Source organism: Typopeltis vanoorti, chromosome 2, assembly GCF_054136105.1.
Source record: "Typopeltis vanoorti isolate ZY-2024b chromosome 2, IOZ_Tvanoo_1.0, whole genome shotgun sequence".
Lineage (NCBI taxonomy): Eukaryota > Metazoa > Arthropoda > Arachnida > Uropygi > Thelyphonidae > Typopeltis > Typopeltis vanoorti.
The window spans coordinates 77,412,300-77,432,328 of NC_143550.1; the positions used below are offsets into that span (position 1 = coordinate 77,412,300).

At 36.2% G+C, this 20,029-nt stretch overlaps 1 protein-coding gene across 1 annotated transcript in view; it reads left to right on the forward strand.

The window, feature by feature from the left end:
- Positions 1 to 20,029, forward strand: part of LOC150109194 (serine/threonine-protein kinase A-Raf-like) — a 344,481-nt gene that overhangs the window by 54,288 nt on the left and 270,164 nt on the right. The window contains exon 2 of the mRNA XM_090411929.1: positions 2,065 to 2,166. Within this exon, the coding sequence (XP_090268055.1) occupies positions 2,065 to 2,166 (102 nt within the window). The remainder of the gene's footprint in view (positions 1 to 2,064; positions 2,167 to 20,029) is intronic.

Here is a 20,029-nt window from a genome sequence, read left to right on the forward strand (position 1 = left end):
TTTGGGTTAAACCGGCCATCCTGATTGAGGAATTTTGGAAGAAGAAAAACAATTGCCTTAAGATATTATTAAACATGACTAAATAAGGCACTTCAGCAGCTGCTTGGGCATTAGCAAGAGCCAGTTGGTGGTTTACATAATGACAGTTAACCATGAATCCATCTGTTTTATCTTTGAGCAGTTTTGCAACTCCTTTTTGCTTTCCAATCATGACAGCTTCTCTATTCAGATCCTAGACCCACCAGATTACACGTTCTTAAGCCTAGACTGTCAAGGGTTTCAATTACTTTGTTAGTTATAGTCTCGGCTTTGCCATCAATGATATTGCAAGTTGATATAAAACTAACCCTGACCTCTTTTCTAAGTTGACAAGCATATTTAATATACACAATCAGATATTTTAAAACTGAGATGTCTGTAATTTCATCACATAAAACTGAAATAATCTGCAGAATGTATATTTTTCAGTATTTCAAATCAAATTTCTGATGCTAAAATATAAAACAACTCTTGCATTATTCTTTCTGAGGTATAATGTGCATTTTTACCAACATTAAAATGTTCTAAGTAGGAACAGCCCATAGTAGTAGGCCCATCTAAGTTGGAACAACCTTGAACCTTGGAATGCTCAAGCAATTTTTCAAATAATGTTGTATGTGGTAACTCATTTTTTGCTAACCAATACATAGATCATAAAGCTCCTAGAAAAGCATCTCTCTGCAAATTATTCAAAATTGAAATTGATTTTTCAATTTTGAATAATTTGAACAAATTATATTTGAACAAGAACCAGTGTGTAACTTTCTTTGTTCGTGGTCAACCAAGCTTTTTTTTTCCGATGTCCTGTGCATGGCATAGTTACTCAAGACACTTCCTTGTTTGTGGGTCGTCTCTTTCTGAATTTCATACATGTGGAACTCGTCATTCCATTATCTTTCACCACTAACCACTCGCTGTTAATACCTGATAAGTGATGTTTAGACACACATTTTACATTTGAAAGAGACTCTGCAGAAATTGACGATTCTGTTGTTGGTTTGGTGTCTTCGCTATTATGCTTATCTGTTTCATCTTTCTTAAAATAACTTGAGCGTGGTTTTCTGACTTTACTTTTTACTCATTATGGGGTAATTTAATAAATGCAAAATATCATTGTTATTAAATTAATCAGAACAAAGCACTGAATTGTGCACTGACAGCAATACCTGGGGCACATAACATGCGTTATGTCGCAATTTTACTATTTTAAGTATTAATTACTAGAAATGGGAATTGGTATCACATCATAGTCCTCGAGAGTTTCGAGAATTCCCTGAGATCACAACTATATTTGATGCGCAGGCCTCTTTTCTTTTACAAAATAAAATATTAAATACTTCACTCACGATCTTCAGACAAAAATCATTATTAAGAAAAATAAATATCAATTTTTAACATCAATTTTTGCTTTCGATTCGAATTCGTTCAGTTTTCACAATTTATTTCTTTCAAACATCAAAATTATGTCTCTTTTGTAAAAGATCTTTGCAACTGATACTGTTGTATTCGAGATCCCGATTTTTGTCTTCTTCCGCTACGGATTGGTGTGCATCAAAGTGAATAATCTAAGTTCTCGAGATTGGCTTGCAATGCAAGAAACTGAGCTTATCTCATGAGTATCGAGACTCACTGGTTCGATTTCTCATCACTGTTAATTTAAAAATGTCTTAAATTATTTTTCCATTCTTGCTCATTATTTAGCCATGTCAGTTCACAACATTAATTAGCCGGGTGGTCAGTAAAACCAGCTGGGTGGTTTGCCCATTCAAAAGGTCCTGTGGAGAACATAGCTTAAAAAGAATCAATGAAATATAATTAAGAATTAATTAATTATTTTATCAGACAAATGCTGAGCTTCTTGTTATATTTTGATTACTTTTTGTCCATCCAGATTGACATCTGCAATTCTAACACTAACTTGCTAGAAAATATGACTATACTGAAGTAGTTTGTTTTTTACTATTGTGAAATTAATAATAATTTAATATAATTATGTACTTACACTTAAAATATATACTTTCATAGCTGAAAAATATTCAGAGTATGATAAGACTTACAAAAGGAAATTTAGAAGCTCTGAATGCACGATTTGCAGAATACCAGCATCCACCTTCAATGTATATTACAGTAAGTGCTTCAATTTTATATATCTTTTCATAATAATATACTAGTATAGCATTAAAATAAAAATGATATTGTATTAGTATATTTCAAATGATATGCTTTTATTCCATCAGAATAGTCACTAAGTTCATGGTATAGAATGATAATAGGAAGGCTGTTATAATGGTTTGTTGGTTATTATAGTTTTAGTAATTTGCTTCAAATGAAGAGAGTGGAGCATTTCATCAAGATTGGCATCATTAAATAATTTCAAATTAATAAATATGTAGTAATGTAATCATCCTGTTTTAGAGCAATTTAACTGCTTGTTACTGGGAGTATGTTTTATTTTGTGTCAGAATTTAATTATTGAGGTAATGTTAAATTTTATATGTGGGATGTCCCACCAAGGAATATCTGAAACTGCAGGACTTAATTTTTTGCTTAAACAAAAAAGGATATTGACATCAGTTAGATGTCGAACTGCTATGGAGATAAGGCAATTTTAAGAAACTCGGATGTAGTATACTATGTCAAACCTTTATTTAAATAACTAAAGTTACAAAATATATTAATATCATTGTAAAGCTTACTCTTAAGTTTGAAAATCAGTTATTTTAAGAATGACCATCAATAAAGTTCTTATGTCTGACTTCTACTTGGATATACTCCATTGGATGCACATCATATCATTGATCATTTATATCATGTAAAATTTAATGTAGCATGAAACATCCAAAATTTTCTCTGCCATAAAAGATCTAGCAAACCACTGCTGAGTTTTCATTCCACTTTTTGGGATAATAATGCTTCAGATAAATATTATTACACGGACACTTCCAAGGGGTCTGCACATTCATTTAGAGGGGTCCTAAGCATTTCACCAAACTAACCAACACCCACACAATAATTGTCATTTCTAAGCAAAACCAACAAAAGTTAAACAGAGTTCAATGCCTTATAACCTTACAAATAATTAAAGGATACAGGACAATATCTTTTGTGCCAGCTTGCATTATTGTTGGTCGAACTCCAATCTGCTTGAAAATGCAAGAATTCTCTCTTATATATGAAGTCACTTCTGGAAGATATAACAGAAATTCCAACATCAATCCAAATTGTTACGAACATCTGGTTCACTACAGTAAATTGCCTCATCCGGCAAAGAAAACATGTATTAAGGAGAAATAAAGCTCTTAAAGTGATGATTTCTATATTCACTGATGGAAGCAAAACCATAGGAAATGTCTGTTGTTCTTTCATGTTACAGACAGTCCATTATACAAGAATGCTTCTCTAGACTGGCAAAACACTGCTCTAGAACAACCAGGCAAAAACAACTTGCTATAGTTCATTCACTTACGTATTTCTGGGAATTATAACTCATCATCTCTCATCAAAAGACAGCAACAATTTGCAGTAATAGTCAAAGCACTATAGACAGCATAAAAATCCAGAACAACCATATAGCATTAATAGAACAGACAAGAAATCTGGTTTGGAATCTCACTCTAGAAGAATGGGAAATCAAGTTCTGCTGGGTGAAGGCACATACTGGGGTAGCAGAAAACAAGAGAGCAGATCATCTGACTAAAGAAGCAGCTGTAAACGAATAGTTAGAAACAAGTTACCAAAAGTACTCAAAATCTGCTATAAAAACAATTGCAGAAGAAATAAACCTCTGGAAGAAGAATAGAAAACATCTAAAAATGAATCTGCAACAATAGAATTCTTGCCAGGTATCAGAAACAGGCTCTGGCTGAAAAAACACACCATCTCTCCAAGTTTAACCACACTACTAACAGGACATGGAAAATCAAGACACTACCTACATAGATTCCATATTCTGGAATTGCCACCATGCATTTGTTGTCCACACCTTCAACAGACTGTCGATCACTTACTTTGACTGTCAGCTACTGGACTCCATCTGGAGGCCCCTAATACAACACATCATCACTTCTGGAGATGAATGGCCATGGGCAAAATAGAGACTTATCCAAAAGCATTACTCAGAATTATTTAATTTTGCCAATGAGATTAACTTCCAGTCATTGTAATGTAACATAAATTACTGATATTGTGTAAAGAATATGTACATAGATGTAAAAGTATAAATGTAAATATGAATATTGATTCAAAATTATAAATGTTAATCAGTACTTGTAATACTGGAAGCTATGTGTAATATATGCAATGGATGTAGGAAATAAATTACCTCCTGGTAGGGTTACTATTAGCCTCTGTAGCTAAGTCAGTATAGATGAAGCACTTTGGTTGGAAAGACCTGGGTTCGATTCCTGTCAGTGAAGTGAGGAACTTTATCTGGTCTCTTTTGGCTAAAGGTAGCCAGTCTCATACGGAGGTAGGGGTTTTTTTCACCCGGAAACTCAGGTTTTTTCATTCCCCCAGAACAGGCAAATCGGTCCTGTGAATACGGACACGGACACATGGATTACGATCATGAATACGTCCCAGCCATATGCTGGTCCTGAGCCCGGATAAAATTGGGGGTGGGTGGGGGCAAGCAATGGTGAACTACCCTGTAAAAATTTCACCAAGAATACTTTCCTACAAATGTCACCTACAGTTGGAAATGACTGAAAGGGAAAAAACCAATTAGTCATGTACTGAAATTTCTTTATATTTGATAGATTACCTCATGATAGGCTGGTGTACAAGCTGTAAAGGATGGGAAACGGATGGTATATTGGTTAGCTGGATTTAAGACTGGCTCTCTCAACAATACCAGCAAGTTGTGTATTGTGAAACAGTCATAAAAAAGGAGGGAAATCAGTGGTGTTCCCAAAGGGGTTCTGTTCTTGGGCCCCTGCTGTTTAATTTATTTGTCAATATGTCACATAGATTGACTGGGGATCTTCAATTGTTTGCTAAAGGAGTTCTGCTGGTGTTAATTCCCTTCAGGACTGTTTAAATAGACAGGGGAATAGGGTTGTAATTTTGATATTAATAAGTGCAAGGTGTTGCATTTTGGAGTGCAGAGATATAAGGCTGTGTGCTATATTGATGAAACTATGCTTCAGTTTGGGAAATGGATGAGATTTGAAATCTGTAGGTGATGGTTGACAGTAGACTGAAGTTTAGAAGACCATTGCAAGTGCTTTAAAATGCACTGCTGCTATTATAAAGAGTGCACTTATGTTGTGATAAGGAGATAGTTGGGCCACTGTATAAAGCATTGGTCAGACCACACTTGAACTATTGTGCTCAGATTTGGTTGCGTAATTTTCATTGTGATGTGAAACATTAGAGATGGTCCAGAGACAAATAACTAAGTCAATATCAGGATTCTGGAATGTTAATTCCTTTAACCTTTCTTGTTTAAAGTTTATTGGATAATAGGAAAAGTGGTCCTATGATAGACATTTAAGTTAATAGGGGAATTTTTCAGATTAATATATTTATGCTCTTCTATTCGTTGTTCAATAGATTTGTTAGTTTGACCAAAGTATGGGATATTGCAATCGCACCACAATTTATATACTCCAGGGTACTTAAGGTTGTGATGAGTAGGTTTTGGATGGCTGATTAGAGAACGGATTTTTGGAAGTGTGGTGAAGAAGGTCCTGATATTATATTTTTTAAGGACTTTAGCTATTTTATATAAGCTGTACTACCAGACTTCTAACTTAGTTGGACTCATGCAAAATTTCATTGGTCTAGGTCCTAACAAGGGATGCTTAAGGGTCAAAGCTGTATAACTGGGAGGAGACCTCCACATAGCCTTTTAAGGAATGCAGAGGACCGACCAGGGATTCTGAACTAATGTCCAATCTTCACCATCTTGTGATGCACCCTGTTAGGTATCTACCAAGATACTGAATGAACGAGGATGAGTTGCAATTTGGGATTTAGCTGACCAAATTGTATTCTTATTGGCTTAAACCACAATGTAAAATGATTGTACAACATGACAGAATTTTATGCCTGCTTGGGCATCACCTGGTTAAACAAGGCCTCTGATTTTTTGTCAGGGAACCAAGGTGAACAGTACAAAGTCAGCTACTGGAACAAATCCCAGAAATATCCCAACTCAACATCAGCATAATTCAAGCTTGGTAACATCAATGTAAGAAGCATCAGTGGAAAAGAGATGGAACTTGCAAAAGAATTGGATAAGGACCAGATTGACGTAATAGGTGTGAAACAAAAAAGACAAAAACAGGTAAGATCTTTCTAGGCGACAAATATAAAATTTTATATTCAGGCAATAACAATTGGGGAAAACAGGGAGTAGCTATAATATTCAATACTAAATATGAGAATAATCTTTTTGAATGGCTGGCAAATATCAGAATGGGGGACTGGACAATGAGCCTTATTTGTGCTTTGGTCCTATTGAAGGTTCTGCCAAGGAAGAATTAGAGGAACTTTTTAAGGCATTAGAGAAGGCAGCTAGCACAATGAAAAAGGAAAAGTTGGTCCTTGTTGGAGATCTAAACAGCAGAGTAGGAAATAATTACCAGTATATAACTGTTTGGGAAAAATTTGGAGAAAAAAGCAAAGTTAATAATAATGGTAAGTGCCTGCTGGATTTCTATTCAGGACATGGACCAGTTATTACTAATAGCATGTTCCAACATAAAAATGTGAAAATGTGCACAAATTCATATGGAGAGAAGATGCAAGAAATAAGAAAGTTTCATTCACTATGTTTTAGTTGATAGCAATGTTTTCTCACTTGTTCAGGACATGAGAGTATGCAGATGATTTGAAAAAGGAAGTGATCACTATTTAATTTTTAGCAGGATAAAATTGAATTCCATATTGAAAAGAAGAGTGTCTAAGAAAGTTTTAAAACAAATCAAAGTTGAGAAGCTTTTAGAGGTGAACTGTAGATTCAGATACACAAACATTATTGAAAAAAAAATGAAAGGATTTGAAAACCAAACCTTGAAGATTCATTGGTAAACCCTGAAGAAAACTTTGATGGATTCAGTCAGACAGACATGTAGTGAGGTTGTCTTTAAGGATAGAAAAATCAGAATTCCATGGTGGAATCATTAAGTTGAAGAGGCAGTCAAAGAAAAAGAAGAAAGCATATCAAAAGTTGTAAACAAGTAGCTTGTGCTCTTAGAGAAATACAGAGAAAAATGTAAGAAAGCAAAGCACTGTGTAAAACTAGCTAAACAAAAGTCATGGGAAAACTTTAGTAAGACCATAGAAAATAAATATCAAAAAGGTGGCAAAATATTCTGTAGGCTATTGTAAATTCTTGTAGACAGGCTTATATGTTGGTTATGCATTTCTCAATCACTTAGGGAATTGAAACAACATAGATCCGAATATAAATTAAATTATACTTTAATAAATATTTCCGATATTTCGGCAATGTCACATTGCCATTTTCAAAAGGAACTTACAAAAAGGCAGGTGCACACAGGCACTAACAATACAGTAACTGAGAATGAAGATATGAAGCTATCATTCTCCTAGAAGTCCTGATGGTGCCCTCTGGTGGGCTAAGTAGGCGTTCTTGGCCGTTGGGCTGAAGGTCTGCTGATGTATGCCTCCCAAATTTGGGGCAGTCGCATACAACCAAATTTGTTGAGGTTTGGAGAGTTTCTTAGGGCAGAGGCTGATTCCATAAATAATCTTTCGAATTTATATTTGCTCCGGTGTATTACTGTTGCTTTCTTCCACCGTATTCTGTGGCGAGTATCCAGAGCATGGTCTGCAAGACTGCAAGACAGGAGATACAATCGCACGGAAGGCTCGCCAATATGGTAAAATGAAGTTGAAGCTGTCTAGACAATTAAATCGTCTGACTTTCCTGAAACGCTGCCGGGATAACAAGGTAATCCCAAACTGTGTAAAATTGAAGCACCGTTTTGTTTTGCAAAAATCGCTCCGTATATACAACCGCGCTAGCTACGCGTTACTTCGCGAACAAATCACCGCCACGCGGTTAGGCTTAGCCGAAATTAACGAAGCTATTCGTACCCTCGAAGATGAACTTTCGTGCACTTTGAATCACGAACTGTGGTCAATTTTACATGACATCTCGTGTACCGCTGCAGACAAAGAGTTTGAAAAGATACGAGGCCGACAGATGAAAAAATTCGATAAATTAAAAAAGAATTCTACCATCAATCCAAAACTTGCTACCAACACCGTAATCAACCTTTCTTCAGTCACCCTGAAGCCTGAAGCTCTCAACATTCTTTCACGTGGCCACAACTTCGCCATTGCTCCCAGAAAAATACCAAGTGAGGATATTATGATCCAGATTGAAAGAGGAATCCGCCACCTTCCACATCAAATCGCCAACAGTGTAAGACTGGATGTAGCTTGTGTCCTTTCCATAGCAAAACCACCCAAAACCAATATATCCAACAAGGAATTTAAAGCCCTACAGGAATTGAGAAATAATAAAGAATTAGTTATCACCAAAGCGGATAAGGGAAATGCAACTGTAGTACTTAACCAAAAGGACTACAAAGGTAAGCTGAATGCTCTTCTATTAGATCGGGCTACGTACCTCCCAATCAATTACAATCCCACCAACTCACAAATTAGAAAACTTCACAGGCTCCTTAAGAAAGTCACTTCTTGGCCTGTAGAAGTTACCAACAGATTAAAACCGTTTAACTCTATACCCCCCCCCCCCCCCCCGTATTTACGGACTCCCAAAAATACATAAAGAAAATGTGCCATTACATCCCATAGTGGATGGCATTGATTCCCCCACATACAAATTAGCTAAACATTTGGCCAAAGAGCTCACACACTATACTGGCAACACACCATCACACATAAAATACTCAGCCCACTTCAAAGCCAGCATAGAAAACCTTACACTCCAACATACTGACATAATGGTCAGCTTCGACGTCTCCTCCTTATTCACAAATGTCCCACTCAAGGAAACTTTAGAACTAATCCAAGCTAAATTTTCTCCCGATATCTCAGCCCTATTTCAGTTCACAATGAACTCAGGCTATTTCGTTTGGCAGGGAAAATTCTACAAACAAATAGAGGGGACAGCCATGGGCTCACCACTCTCCCCACCCTTGGCCAATTTCTTTATGGAGACCTTTGAGGAAAAAGCCTTAGCCTCTGCCCCACAAAAACCAACCATATGGCTTCGCTACGTTGATGATGTGTTCGCTATTTGGCCACATGGCTCTGAAACACTCCTCTCCTTCCTTACACACTTAAACAACCAACATGCCAGAATCAAGTTCACTCTGGAAAAAGAGGAAAACAACTGCCTCCCTTTCCTAGACACACTAGTCATCCGCCAGCCTGATGGAACTTTGGTTTTCTCAGTTTACAGAAAACCCACCCATACAGGCAGATACATCCACCAACAATCCCACCACACCCCTCACAACAATATGGAGTGGTAAAAACACTATACAACAGGGCTAAACTAATCTGTTCTAATGACATAGCCCTTAACACTGAACTAAATCACATCCTCAACACTTTCTCAGCCAATGGCTACCCCCCCTCCAAAAAATCCAAAAAATATTAAAACCTACAAACCATAGCCCCCCCTCCTCCCCCTTCCACAAAAAAGATTACTCTAAATCCATCACCATTCCCTACATCCGAGGCACCTCAGAAAAAATTACCAAAATTCTAAAAAAACATGACCTCACCTCCTGTTACAGGCCTTACAGAAAATTGGCATCCCTTATCCGCTCTACCAAAGACCAACCACTACCCCTAGACCTACCTGGTGTATACCAGGTCCCTTGCAGTTGTAAACTGTCGTACTTTGGCCAAACAGGCAAGACAGCGAATATCAGAATTTCTGAACACAAGGACTACATCTGGTTTTACAAGTATAGCCATTCTGGTCTTGCAGACCATGCTCTGGATACTCGCCACAGAATACGGTGGAAGAAAGCAACAGTAATACACCGGAGCAAATATAAATTCGAAAGATTATTTATGGAATCAGCCTCTGCCCTAAGAAACTCTCCAAACCTCAACAAATTTGGTTGTATGCGACTGCCCCAAATTTGGGAGGCATACATCAGCAGACCTTCAGCCCAACGGCCAAGAACGCCTACTTAGCCCACCAGAGGGCACCATCAGGACTTCTAGGAGAACGATAGCTTCATATCTTCATTCTCAGTTACTGTATTGTTAGTGCCTGTGTGCACCTGCCTTTTTGTAAGTTCCTTTTGAAAATGGCAATGTGACATTGCCGAAATATCGGAAATATTTATTAAAGTATAATTTAATTTATATTCGGATCTACGTTGTTTCAATTCCCTAAGTGATTTAGAAAGGCTATTGTAAAAGCTTAGAAATGGAGGGAAAAGTACCGTAAAAGGATTGAGATGGTAAAGGTGACATGAAATCTAAAGATAAAGATATTCCAGATGTCTGGAGTTATTATTTTGATACTAAATGAAAAAAAAAAAAAAAAAAAAAAGGCACAGTGGTAGAAAACTTCCAACAGGAATGCAGTCAGAAATTCATATACATACGTGAAGTAAAGAACGACATCAAAAACCTGAAATGTGGAAAGACAGCTGAAGTAGATTAAATGGAACCAGAAATGCTCGAATATGGAGATATAAAAGTTTTAACATGGCTGCATTGCATAATTCAGAAGGCCTGGTCACAAAGTTGAATTCTGGATGATTGTAGCAGAGCTGTCATAGTTCTCATCTATAAAAAGGGAAGTAAAACTGAATGTGAGAATTACAAAAGTGTTTTCCTGCTGAGTGTTCCTGGTAAGCTTTTGCAAGTATACTTGAGAGCAGCTAAGAAAAATTGCAGAAGGGAAGCTTGTTGAAGAACAATTGAATTCAAACCAAATAGAGGTTGCCATAATCAGATACTAAATTTTAGATAAATAGTTGAGACATTTTTGGAATATAACAAGATTTGTATATATGTTTTCTTGATCTGGAAAAGCAAAGGTGCCAAGAGGAAAGTTCTTCACAATACTGCAGTTATGTGGTGAATGGGACATTATATCAATATGTAATCTCTATTCAAGCTGTAAGCAGCAGCAGTTAGATTTGAAGGAGGTACAAGATGATGGTTTGATGTTAAATCAGGTGTGCAACAAGGATGCATGTTATCTCCACTGTTATACATTATCTGATATGGATTATGTTATGAGGTGAAGTGGCATTAAATCTGATATCAAAATTGGCAATGTTAATCTTAGCTCCTCACTTTTTGCAGATGATGATATACTTCTGAATAAATCTAGTGCAGTCTGCAAGATTCCCCTAACTAAATTGAATGACTGTTGTAATAAATTTGGTATGAAAATCAGCAGTAAAAATACAAAGACAATGAAAATAGGCAGAAACATTGAAACTATTAATTATACCTTTAATGGTGAACCTGTACAACAAGTAAAACATTTAAGCTATTTGGGCATAATGTTTAGGGAAGATTATAAATTAAATATGGAAATAGACAACAGAGTTAGTAAAGCTAGTATAGCAGGTAGTTAGCTGAATAAATTTATATAGAGTAAGAAAGAAATTAGTCAAAAAACTAAATTAGCTGTATACAAGGGTGTTCAAACTAATTTTAACTTATGGATTTGAGAGCTTGGTTAGAAATAAAACTCTTGATCAAAGACTGGAGACCTCTGATATGAGAGTTCTGAGAAAGATTAATGGAGTGATCAATATCACATTAAAAATGTGGAAATTAGGAAAGAACTTGGTATTCTTAGCATTCAAGAATGTGTTAGTAGATCTAATCTCAGGTGGTATGGTCACTTAAACAGAATGGGAGAGGAAAGATTAGTGAAACAAGTGTTCTTTGCCAGGCAGCAGGAAAAAAAGACGCAGAGGAAGTTAAAGATGTAGGTGGAGTGATGCAGTAAAAAAGTGCCTTAAAAGACAGAAATATGAGATCTGATAATGTTGGACTCTTGACAGATAACAGATTAATTTGGAGGAAAATTGTTTGTCAGAAGTTAGTAATGGTATAACTTTTTCATGTAGTACTATCATAATTATCCTGTACCTCCCCAGAGGGCACATATAAAGAATTTGATGTTGAGGTCCTAAAAAGTTCATGATGTTTGAACTTGGAGTTCTAGTTTTGGCAACAGATAAGATACACTATGAGAACCTAGTAGAGAAAAAGTGCTTTGATACTGTTAATCTGTTGAATGTCAGTATGTATTATTAATAGAGCATGACCAGTCAGGAACAAAGCCATTGACATTACCAAGAGTGTAAAGAGTAGAGTTTTTACATGGAAAATTGTGAGTGAATGGAACACATTATCAAAACATTGTGAATGCAGGGAATGTTAAGGATTTTATTATTATTATTTTTTTATATGGTATCTTCATTGAGTCCAGAGACTCATCAACCCAAGCTAAATATTTTACACACAAGACCTATCATACCTTTTCTTAAACTCATTCATTGTCAGGGAACTCGCAACTATTTCTAGCAATCCATTTTCTCCCATCTCTCTCTCTCTCTCTATGCAAAAAAATCTAATCCATACACCCTTACACAACTTCCACAGGTGATTGCTAGTTTTCTGTTGTGTATTGAAAATTTTCCTTTGCATCAATTTTATAAAACCCCTTTAATATGTTATAAGCTGGCCCTTCTTTTCTAGCTATCAACCAAACCCACACACCTTCAACCTATCCTCATAGCGTACATTCCACTGACGTGTCACCAGCTTGGTCACTCATATCTGAATCCTCTCTACCATCTCCTGATCCCCAAGAAACCCAGGTCATCAAAACTGTTCACAGTAGTCAAGATGCATAGCCTTAGAAAGAGGGATAATAACATCCCTATATTTACTTGTTAGCCTGTTTTTCAACATCCCAGTAATCTTTTGAGCTATTTTACCAACTTTTGCAATGTGCCATGTGAAGTTTGACTTTTTGTCCACCATTATCCCCAGGTCCCTAGCCTCATCAATTTCCTGCAATCCAGTGTGGTATGGCCATCAATATTTCAACTCGAAATGCAAAACCTTACATTTTCCAACATTAAATTGACAATCTTAGTTCCCCCACAATGCCAACTTATTTAAATCATCCTGCAGGATATCTTCATCATAGACTGTTTCTTTCTTCAGTTTTGCATCATCAGCAAATAACTGAATATTTTCCATCATCATCATCAAATTCCTGCCATGTCCCTCAAGGGGTGTACAGGATATGATAGTACTACATGAAAAATTTACATCATTACTAACTTCCTATGTACAATTTTCCTCCAGATCAGTCTGTTACTTGTCAAGACTCCAATATTATCAGATCTTATATTTCTGTCGTCTAAGGCACTTTGTACCCTATCAAACCACCTATATCTTGGTCTTCCTCTGGGTCGTTTTCCTGCCAACCTGGCAGAGAACACTTGTTTTGCCAATCTTTCCTCGCCCATTCTGTTTAAATGACACCTGAGATTAGCTCTGCTAACGCATTCCTGGATGCTGACAATGTCAAGTTCTTTCCTAATATCCTCATTTTTAATATGATATTGCCATTGATGCCATCTGTTCACACCTCTAATCTTTCTCAGGACTCTCATATCTGCAGTCTCTAGTCTTTGATCAAGTGTTTTACTTCTAACCCAGCTCTCAGATCCATAAGTTAAAATTGGTTTGAACACTGTCTTGTATGCAGATAATTTAGTTTTCTTACTAATTTCTCTCTTATTCCATATGAATTTATTCAATTGACTTCCTACTATACCATCTTTATTGATTCTGTTGTCTATTTCCATATTTAATTTACCATCTTCACTAAAAATCGTGCCTAAGTAGGTGAAATGTTTTACTTGTTCCACAGGTTCTCCGTTCACAGTGCAGTTGACATTTTCAAAGATTTTGCCTATTTTCATTGTCTTTGTCTTTTTATTGCTGACCTTCATATCATATCTATTACAACAGTTATTCAATATAATCAGAGAATCTTGCAGACTCGTAGTGGATTTATTGATAAGTATAACATCGTCCGCATACAGCAAAGAGCTGACATTAACATCTCCAATTTTGATATCATGCTTAATATCACTTTCCTTCATAATGTGATCTATATAGATAATCAATAACAGAGGGGATAATGTACATCCTTGTCACACACCAGATTTAACATTAAACCATCTTCCTGTACTTCTTTCAATTCTAACTGCTGACTTACAACTCATTATAAAAACTAAGCATTGCTTGATATAATGCTCCATTGACACCATATAACTGTAGCATAGTGAATAGCTTCTCTCTTGGCATCTTATCATATGCCTTTTTCTAGATCTACAAAACTCAAATAGAGATCTTTGTTATATTCCCATGATTTCTGCACTATTTGTCATAAAGCAAAGATCTGATCCTGACAGCCTCTATTTGGCTGGAATCCAGCTTGTTCTTCACTAAGCTTTTCTTCTACAATTCTTTTCAACCGTTTCTCAAGTATACTGCATATATCTTACCAGGAACACTCAGCAGGGAAATACCTCTGTAATTCTCACATTCAGTTTTATTTCTCTTTTTATATATGGGTACTATGAGAGGTCTACTTTAATCATCAGGAATTCGTCCCTCTGTCCAAGCCTTCTGAACTATGCAGTGCAGCCACTCCAAGACTTTTATACCAACATACTTCAGCATTTCTGGTCGAATATCATCTACTCCTGCTGCCTTTCCACATTTTAAGCCTTTGAATGGCTTTTCTACTTCCAGTATGGATATGTATTCCTGACTGGCCTGTTCAGTGTTTTTTACCACTGTGCTATCACTGCTTGTTTCGTTTAGCAATTTCTCAAAGTAATTACTCCATACTTCAAGGATATCTTTGTCATGTCACCTGTATCATGTCTAACTCCTTTTACAGTACTCTTTCCTCCATTTCTAAGCTTCTTCAATAACCTCCAAAATATTTTCCACCTTGATATTTATTTTCTATGTTCTTGCCAAAGTCCTCACATAACTTTTGTTTAGCTACTTTTACACAGTGTTTAGCTTTCTTACATTTGTCTCTGTATTCTCTAAGAGCACAAGCTGACTTATTTGCCAGGAACTTTTGATATGCTTTCTTCTTTTCCTTCACTGCCTCTTTAACTTCCTCTGTCTACCATGGAGTTCTGATTTTTCTATCCTTGCAGACATCCTGACCACATGCCTCTCTGGCTGAATCAATCAAGGTTTTCTTGAAGGCTTGCCACTAAATCTCTAAAGTTTGGTTCCTGTTCTCCAACTCTTTCATTCTTTCTTCAATAATCTTTGTGTATTTTAGTCTGCAATACACATCTGAGAGATGTTCAACTTTTATTTGCTTTAAAGCTTCCTTGCATGTTATTCTTTTCAATATGAATTTGAATTTTATCCTGCTCAAGACTAAATAGTGATCACTTCCAATTTCAAATCCTCTGTACACTCTAGTGTCCTGCACAAGGAAGAAAACATCACTATTAACAATAACATAGTCAATGAGACTTTTCTTATTCCTTTCCTCTTCTCTCCATGTGAATTTGTGCACATTTTTATGTTGGAACATGGTGTTATTAATAACCAGTCCATGTCCTGAGCAGAAATCCAACAAATATTTGCCATTATTATTAGCTTTGCTCTTTTCTCCAAATTTTCCCAAATTATTTCTGTATGTCTGACATTTATTTCCTACTCTGCTATTTAGATCCCCAACAAGGACCAACTTTTCTTTTTTCATTGTGTCAGATGCTTTCTCTAAAGCATTAAAAAATTCCTCCACTTCTACCTTAGTAGATCCTTGTGTGGGACCATAGGCACAAATAAGTCTCATTGTCCAGTTCCCCATTCTCATATTTGCCCACATCATTCTACTTGAGACTGCCTGCCATTCAAGATGATTAGCCTCATATTTAGTGTTGAATACAATGGTTTCACCTTCTTTTCCTTGATTGTCATTGCCTGAATGTAACATTTTGTATTTATTGCTCAGAAAGATCTCACCAGTTTTTGTCTTTTTTGTTTCAGTCACCCCTATTATGTCGATCTGGTACTTATCTAATTCCTCAGCTAGCTCCATTTCTTTGCCATTCAGGGTTCTTATGTTGATAGTACTGATCTTTAACTCTGGTGATGTTGAGTTGGGATGTTTTTTCAGATTTGTTACAGTAGCTGACTTTTCGCTGTTCACCCTGGTGAAAACAATGGGGGGGCTTGTTTAACCGGGCGACGCCCCAGCCGGCATGAAATTTTGTCAAATGGGATGTTTTACCATCATTTTATAGTTTGGTTTAAGCCAATAAGAATACAATTTGGTCGGCTAAATCCCAAATTGACAGCCCATCCTCATTCGTTTCCTGGTAAATACCCAACAGGGTGCACCACGAAAAGGTGAGGATTGGACAATAGGTCAGAAGCCCTGGTCAGCTCTCTTCATTCCTTTAAAGGCTATGTGGAGGTCTCCTCTCAGTTATACAGCTTTGACCCTTAAGCAGCTATTTGTCGTAAAGTGAAAATCTGATCCTGATAGCCTCTATTTGACCGGAATCCAGCTTGTTGATTGCCAAGCTTTTCTTTCACAATCCTTCTGAACTGTTTCTCAAGTATACTTGCTTAAATCGTACCAGGAACACTCAGTAGAGAAATACTTCTTAATTCTCACATTGTTTTATTTCTCTTTTTATATATGGGTATTATAAGAGCCCCAATCACCTGGAATTTGTCTCTCTATCCAGAACTTCTGAATTATGCAGTGCAGCCACTGTAAAACTCTTATACTTCCATCCTTGAGCATTTCTGGTAGAATATCATCTATGCTGGCTTTTTTTACTTTAAGTATGCATGTGTATTCCTGATTGCATGCCTATTGAGTGTTTTTACCATCATTTTAGCAGTTTTTCGAAGTAAATTACCTCATACTTCACGGATATCTTTTTCTCCAGTTTTCATGTACCTTTATCATCTCTAATAAAGGTACATTTTCCTGCATTTCTGAGCTTCTACAACAACTTCCAGAATATCTTGCCACCTACTTGATATTTATTTTCTATGTTTGTTACCAAAGTCTTCCTATGACTTTTGTTTGAGCTAGTTTTACACAATGTTTAGCTTTCTTACATTTGTCTTTGTATTCTCTAAGAACATAAGCTGACCTATTTTCCAGGAACTTTTCATATGCTTTCTTCTTTTCCATTCACTGCCTCTTTAACATCCTGTGTCCACCATGGAGTTCTGATTTTTCTATCCTTGCACACAACCTCATCATATACCTTGCTGACTGAATCAATCAGTGTTTTCTTCAGGGCTTGCCAGTGAATCTCCAAGGTTTGGTTCCTGTTCTCAAAATCTTTCATTTTTTTCTTGAATAATGTTTGCCTATTTTAGTCTACAGTTCACATCTGAGACCTGCTCATCTTTTATTCACTTTAAAACTTTCCTATACATTCTTCTTCTTTTCAATATGAAACTCAATTTTATCTTACTGAAGACTAAATGGTGATCACTTCCAATTTCAAATCCTCTGTACACACTTGTGTCCTGCACCAGGGAAAAAACTCACTGTCAACAATAACATAGTCAGTGAGACTTTTCTTATTCCTTGCCTCTTTTCTCCATGTGAATTTGTGCACATTTTTATTGGAAATTGTGTTAGTAATAACCAGTCCGTGTCCTGAGCAGAAATCTAACAGGTATTTGCCATTATTGTTAGCTTTGCTCTTTTCTCCAAATTTTCCCAAAATATTTTTCTCTGTCCAGGGACAGTTGGAAATTCATATTCCATCTGTCCCTGCTCTTCTTACATGGAGTGTAACAGCCATATGCAATGCTAAATACACTGTAGGTATCTGCCCTCCCTAATTCAGGGTTGCACATTAAAGTGAACCTGGAGGCTAGCTGCTTGGATACATGAGATCAAACGAGATGGTAATGCATCAGGCCTCCTGACCAGTTAGTGAATAATCCAGGCAGCAGTTTACTCCGAGTCCAAGTATAGTGGTATTGCAGGGGACACTATTGAAACCATGCAGCGGATTGGAGACTGGTCACTCTCGGAAGATATACCTTTGAGTATTTTTATCCAACAGTGCATGTTCATGTGTTTTTTTTTTTTTTCATAATTTTTTCCATGTTCTTTTTCCCATCCGATGTAAATCATAATTTCATTAACACTGCGGACAAACCCTCTAACCAAATAAGTAAAGATAACAAAAAATAAAAATATAAAAAATCCCATTCCAAAAACAAATGACAACAACAAAAAAATTTCCACATTCACTTCATCATCATCCATAATCTTAACTATATGCACACCACTTACAGACATCTGAACTCATTTCTAATAAATGTTTGCCTCAGAAACTACTGCCAAACTACATTTGTGCATAATTCCTCCTAACACAAGGGTAGAACCTGCATATTTGTCATATCTGACATCCTGTATCAGAGAATGCCAAACCCCGAATCCTCTCTTTTCACTCTGCACTTCCAGTAAATGGGTGTGATTGGAGGAAGTTCCTTGTTCCAATTACTTGCATTCATTTGCTTTTTCTGTCACTCTCTAGATTCTGATAACCATTCTTTTTTTTTTTTTCCTATTTTTTTTCAATAATGAAATACCATGAGTTGGCATCATCAGAAGAATTCTAAAACTGGAGTAAAACTAATGTAAAACTTTATTACAAACTTTATATTACTATAACGTTTGTAGGTAATGGCTAAGTATCATAGGCATTGTCAGTACATGATCACAGAACAGCAATTAAACAATAGCAGACGATTCTAAAAAACCACTTGAGTAGCTAATGTAAGATAACTAAATATGTTCAATAATTTCCTATCTTATTAAAAAAAATTATATAAATGTCTACATCAACAAAATATAGTTAGGAAAAGTACTATCTCCTGCAAAGGATATAGGCATAGACCATCGGATCTGTTTAAGTTAGAACAGTGAAGTAAAGTTTCACATGTTTCTTTATAAAGATATTCTATGAGGAAAGGACTTGGCTTGTTCTAATAAACTCTTTGTTTAGTTGTCAGTAACATTCTCTGCAGTCCAGACTATTCAGGCTTGTGATATTTAATTTAAGACGTGTTCTTCTAGACCAGAGGTCAGCAATGCAGTGCCGGTGGGCGCCATGGTGCCCGCAGTGAATTTTTAGTGTGCCCTCAGAGAAATTATTGTAAACTGCTATGGAGCTCGCAATGGTAATTTTGTAGTGTAGATCGCAGTATATCTGAGAGATACATTCTTTACTAGTATGTGTTAAAATGCAAGAAAACATAAAGAAAAAACACTGCAAATATAATACATGAGAATGCAAATTAAGTGAATATTGAATCCAACATTATTTCATAGCTGAATATAGAAACTGCAAGAGTTTCATGCCGAATATATAGAAACTAAAAGTTTCGGCAGATGCAAGCATAAGTAGTGCCTTATGGACAACTCGTAGTAAAGGTGGAGCAAGCTCCAGACCTCTTTCCTTAGTATTTTCCATAAATGTAAAGCACATCTTGCAGAGATCAGCAACCTTTTTAATATGAAGACCACAATATAAAATTTTAAAATTACCGAGGGCTCATGACATCCATTATAAAGGGTTAGAAATATCTTTGTAAACCAAAGTATTTGCACTGATAGTAGGAGTGATTCAACAAACACACATACTAAAAAACAAAGGGTTTTAACAATGTTTAGAAATGGTGTGAAGGGTAGTGAGAGTGGTTGCATTGATAACTAAACGACGTCAACAACTCAAACTACTTATGATCAGAGGTATCTCATCCACTCGGGCGCTCGCATCTGATATGACAGATACATGCTAATGTGAATATTCTTTAACCGTTAGAGAATATTCATGTTAACAATTAGCATGTATCTGTCAGATCAGATGCGTCTGATCTGACAGATACATGCATATCAAACAAATACATTTGCCATTATGATTGATAAAGCAAAGCAAATGTATTT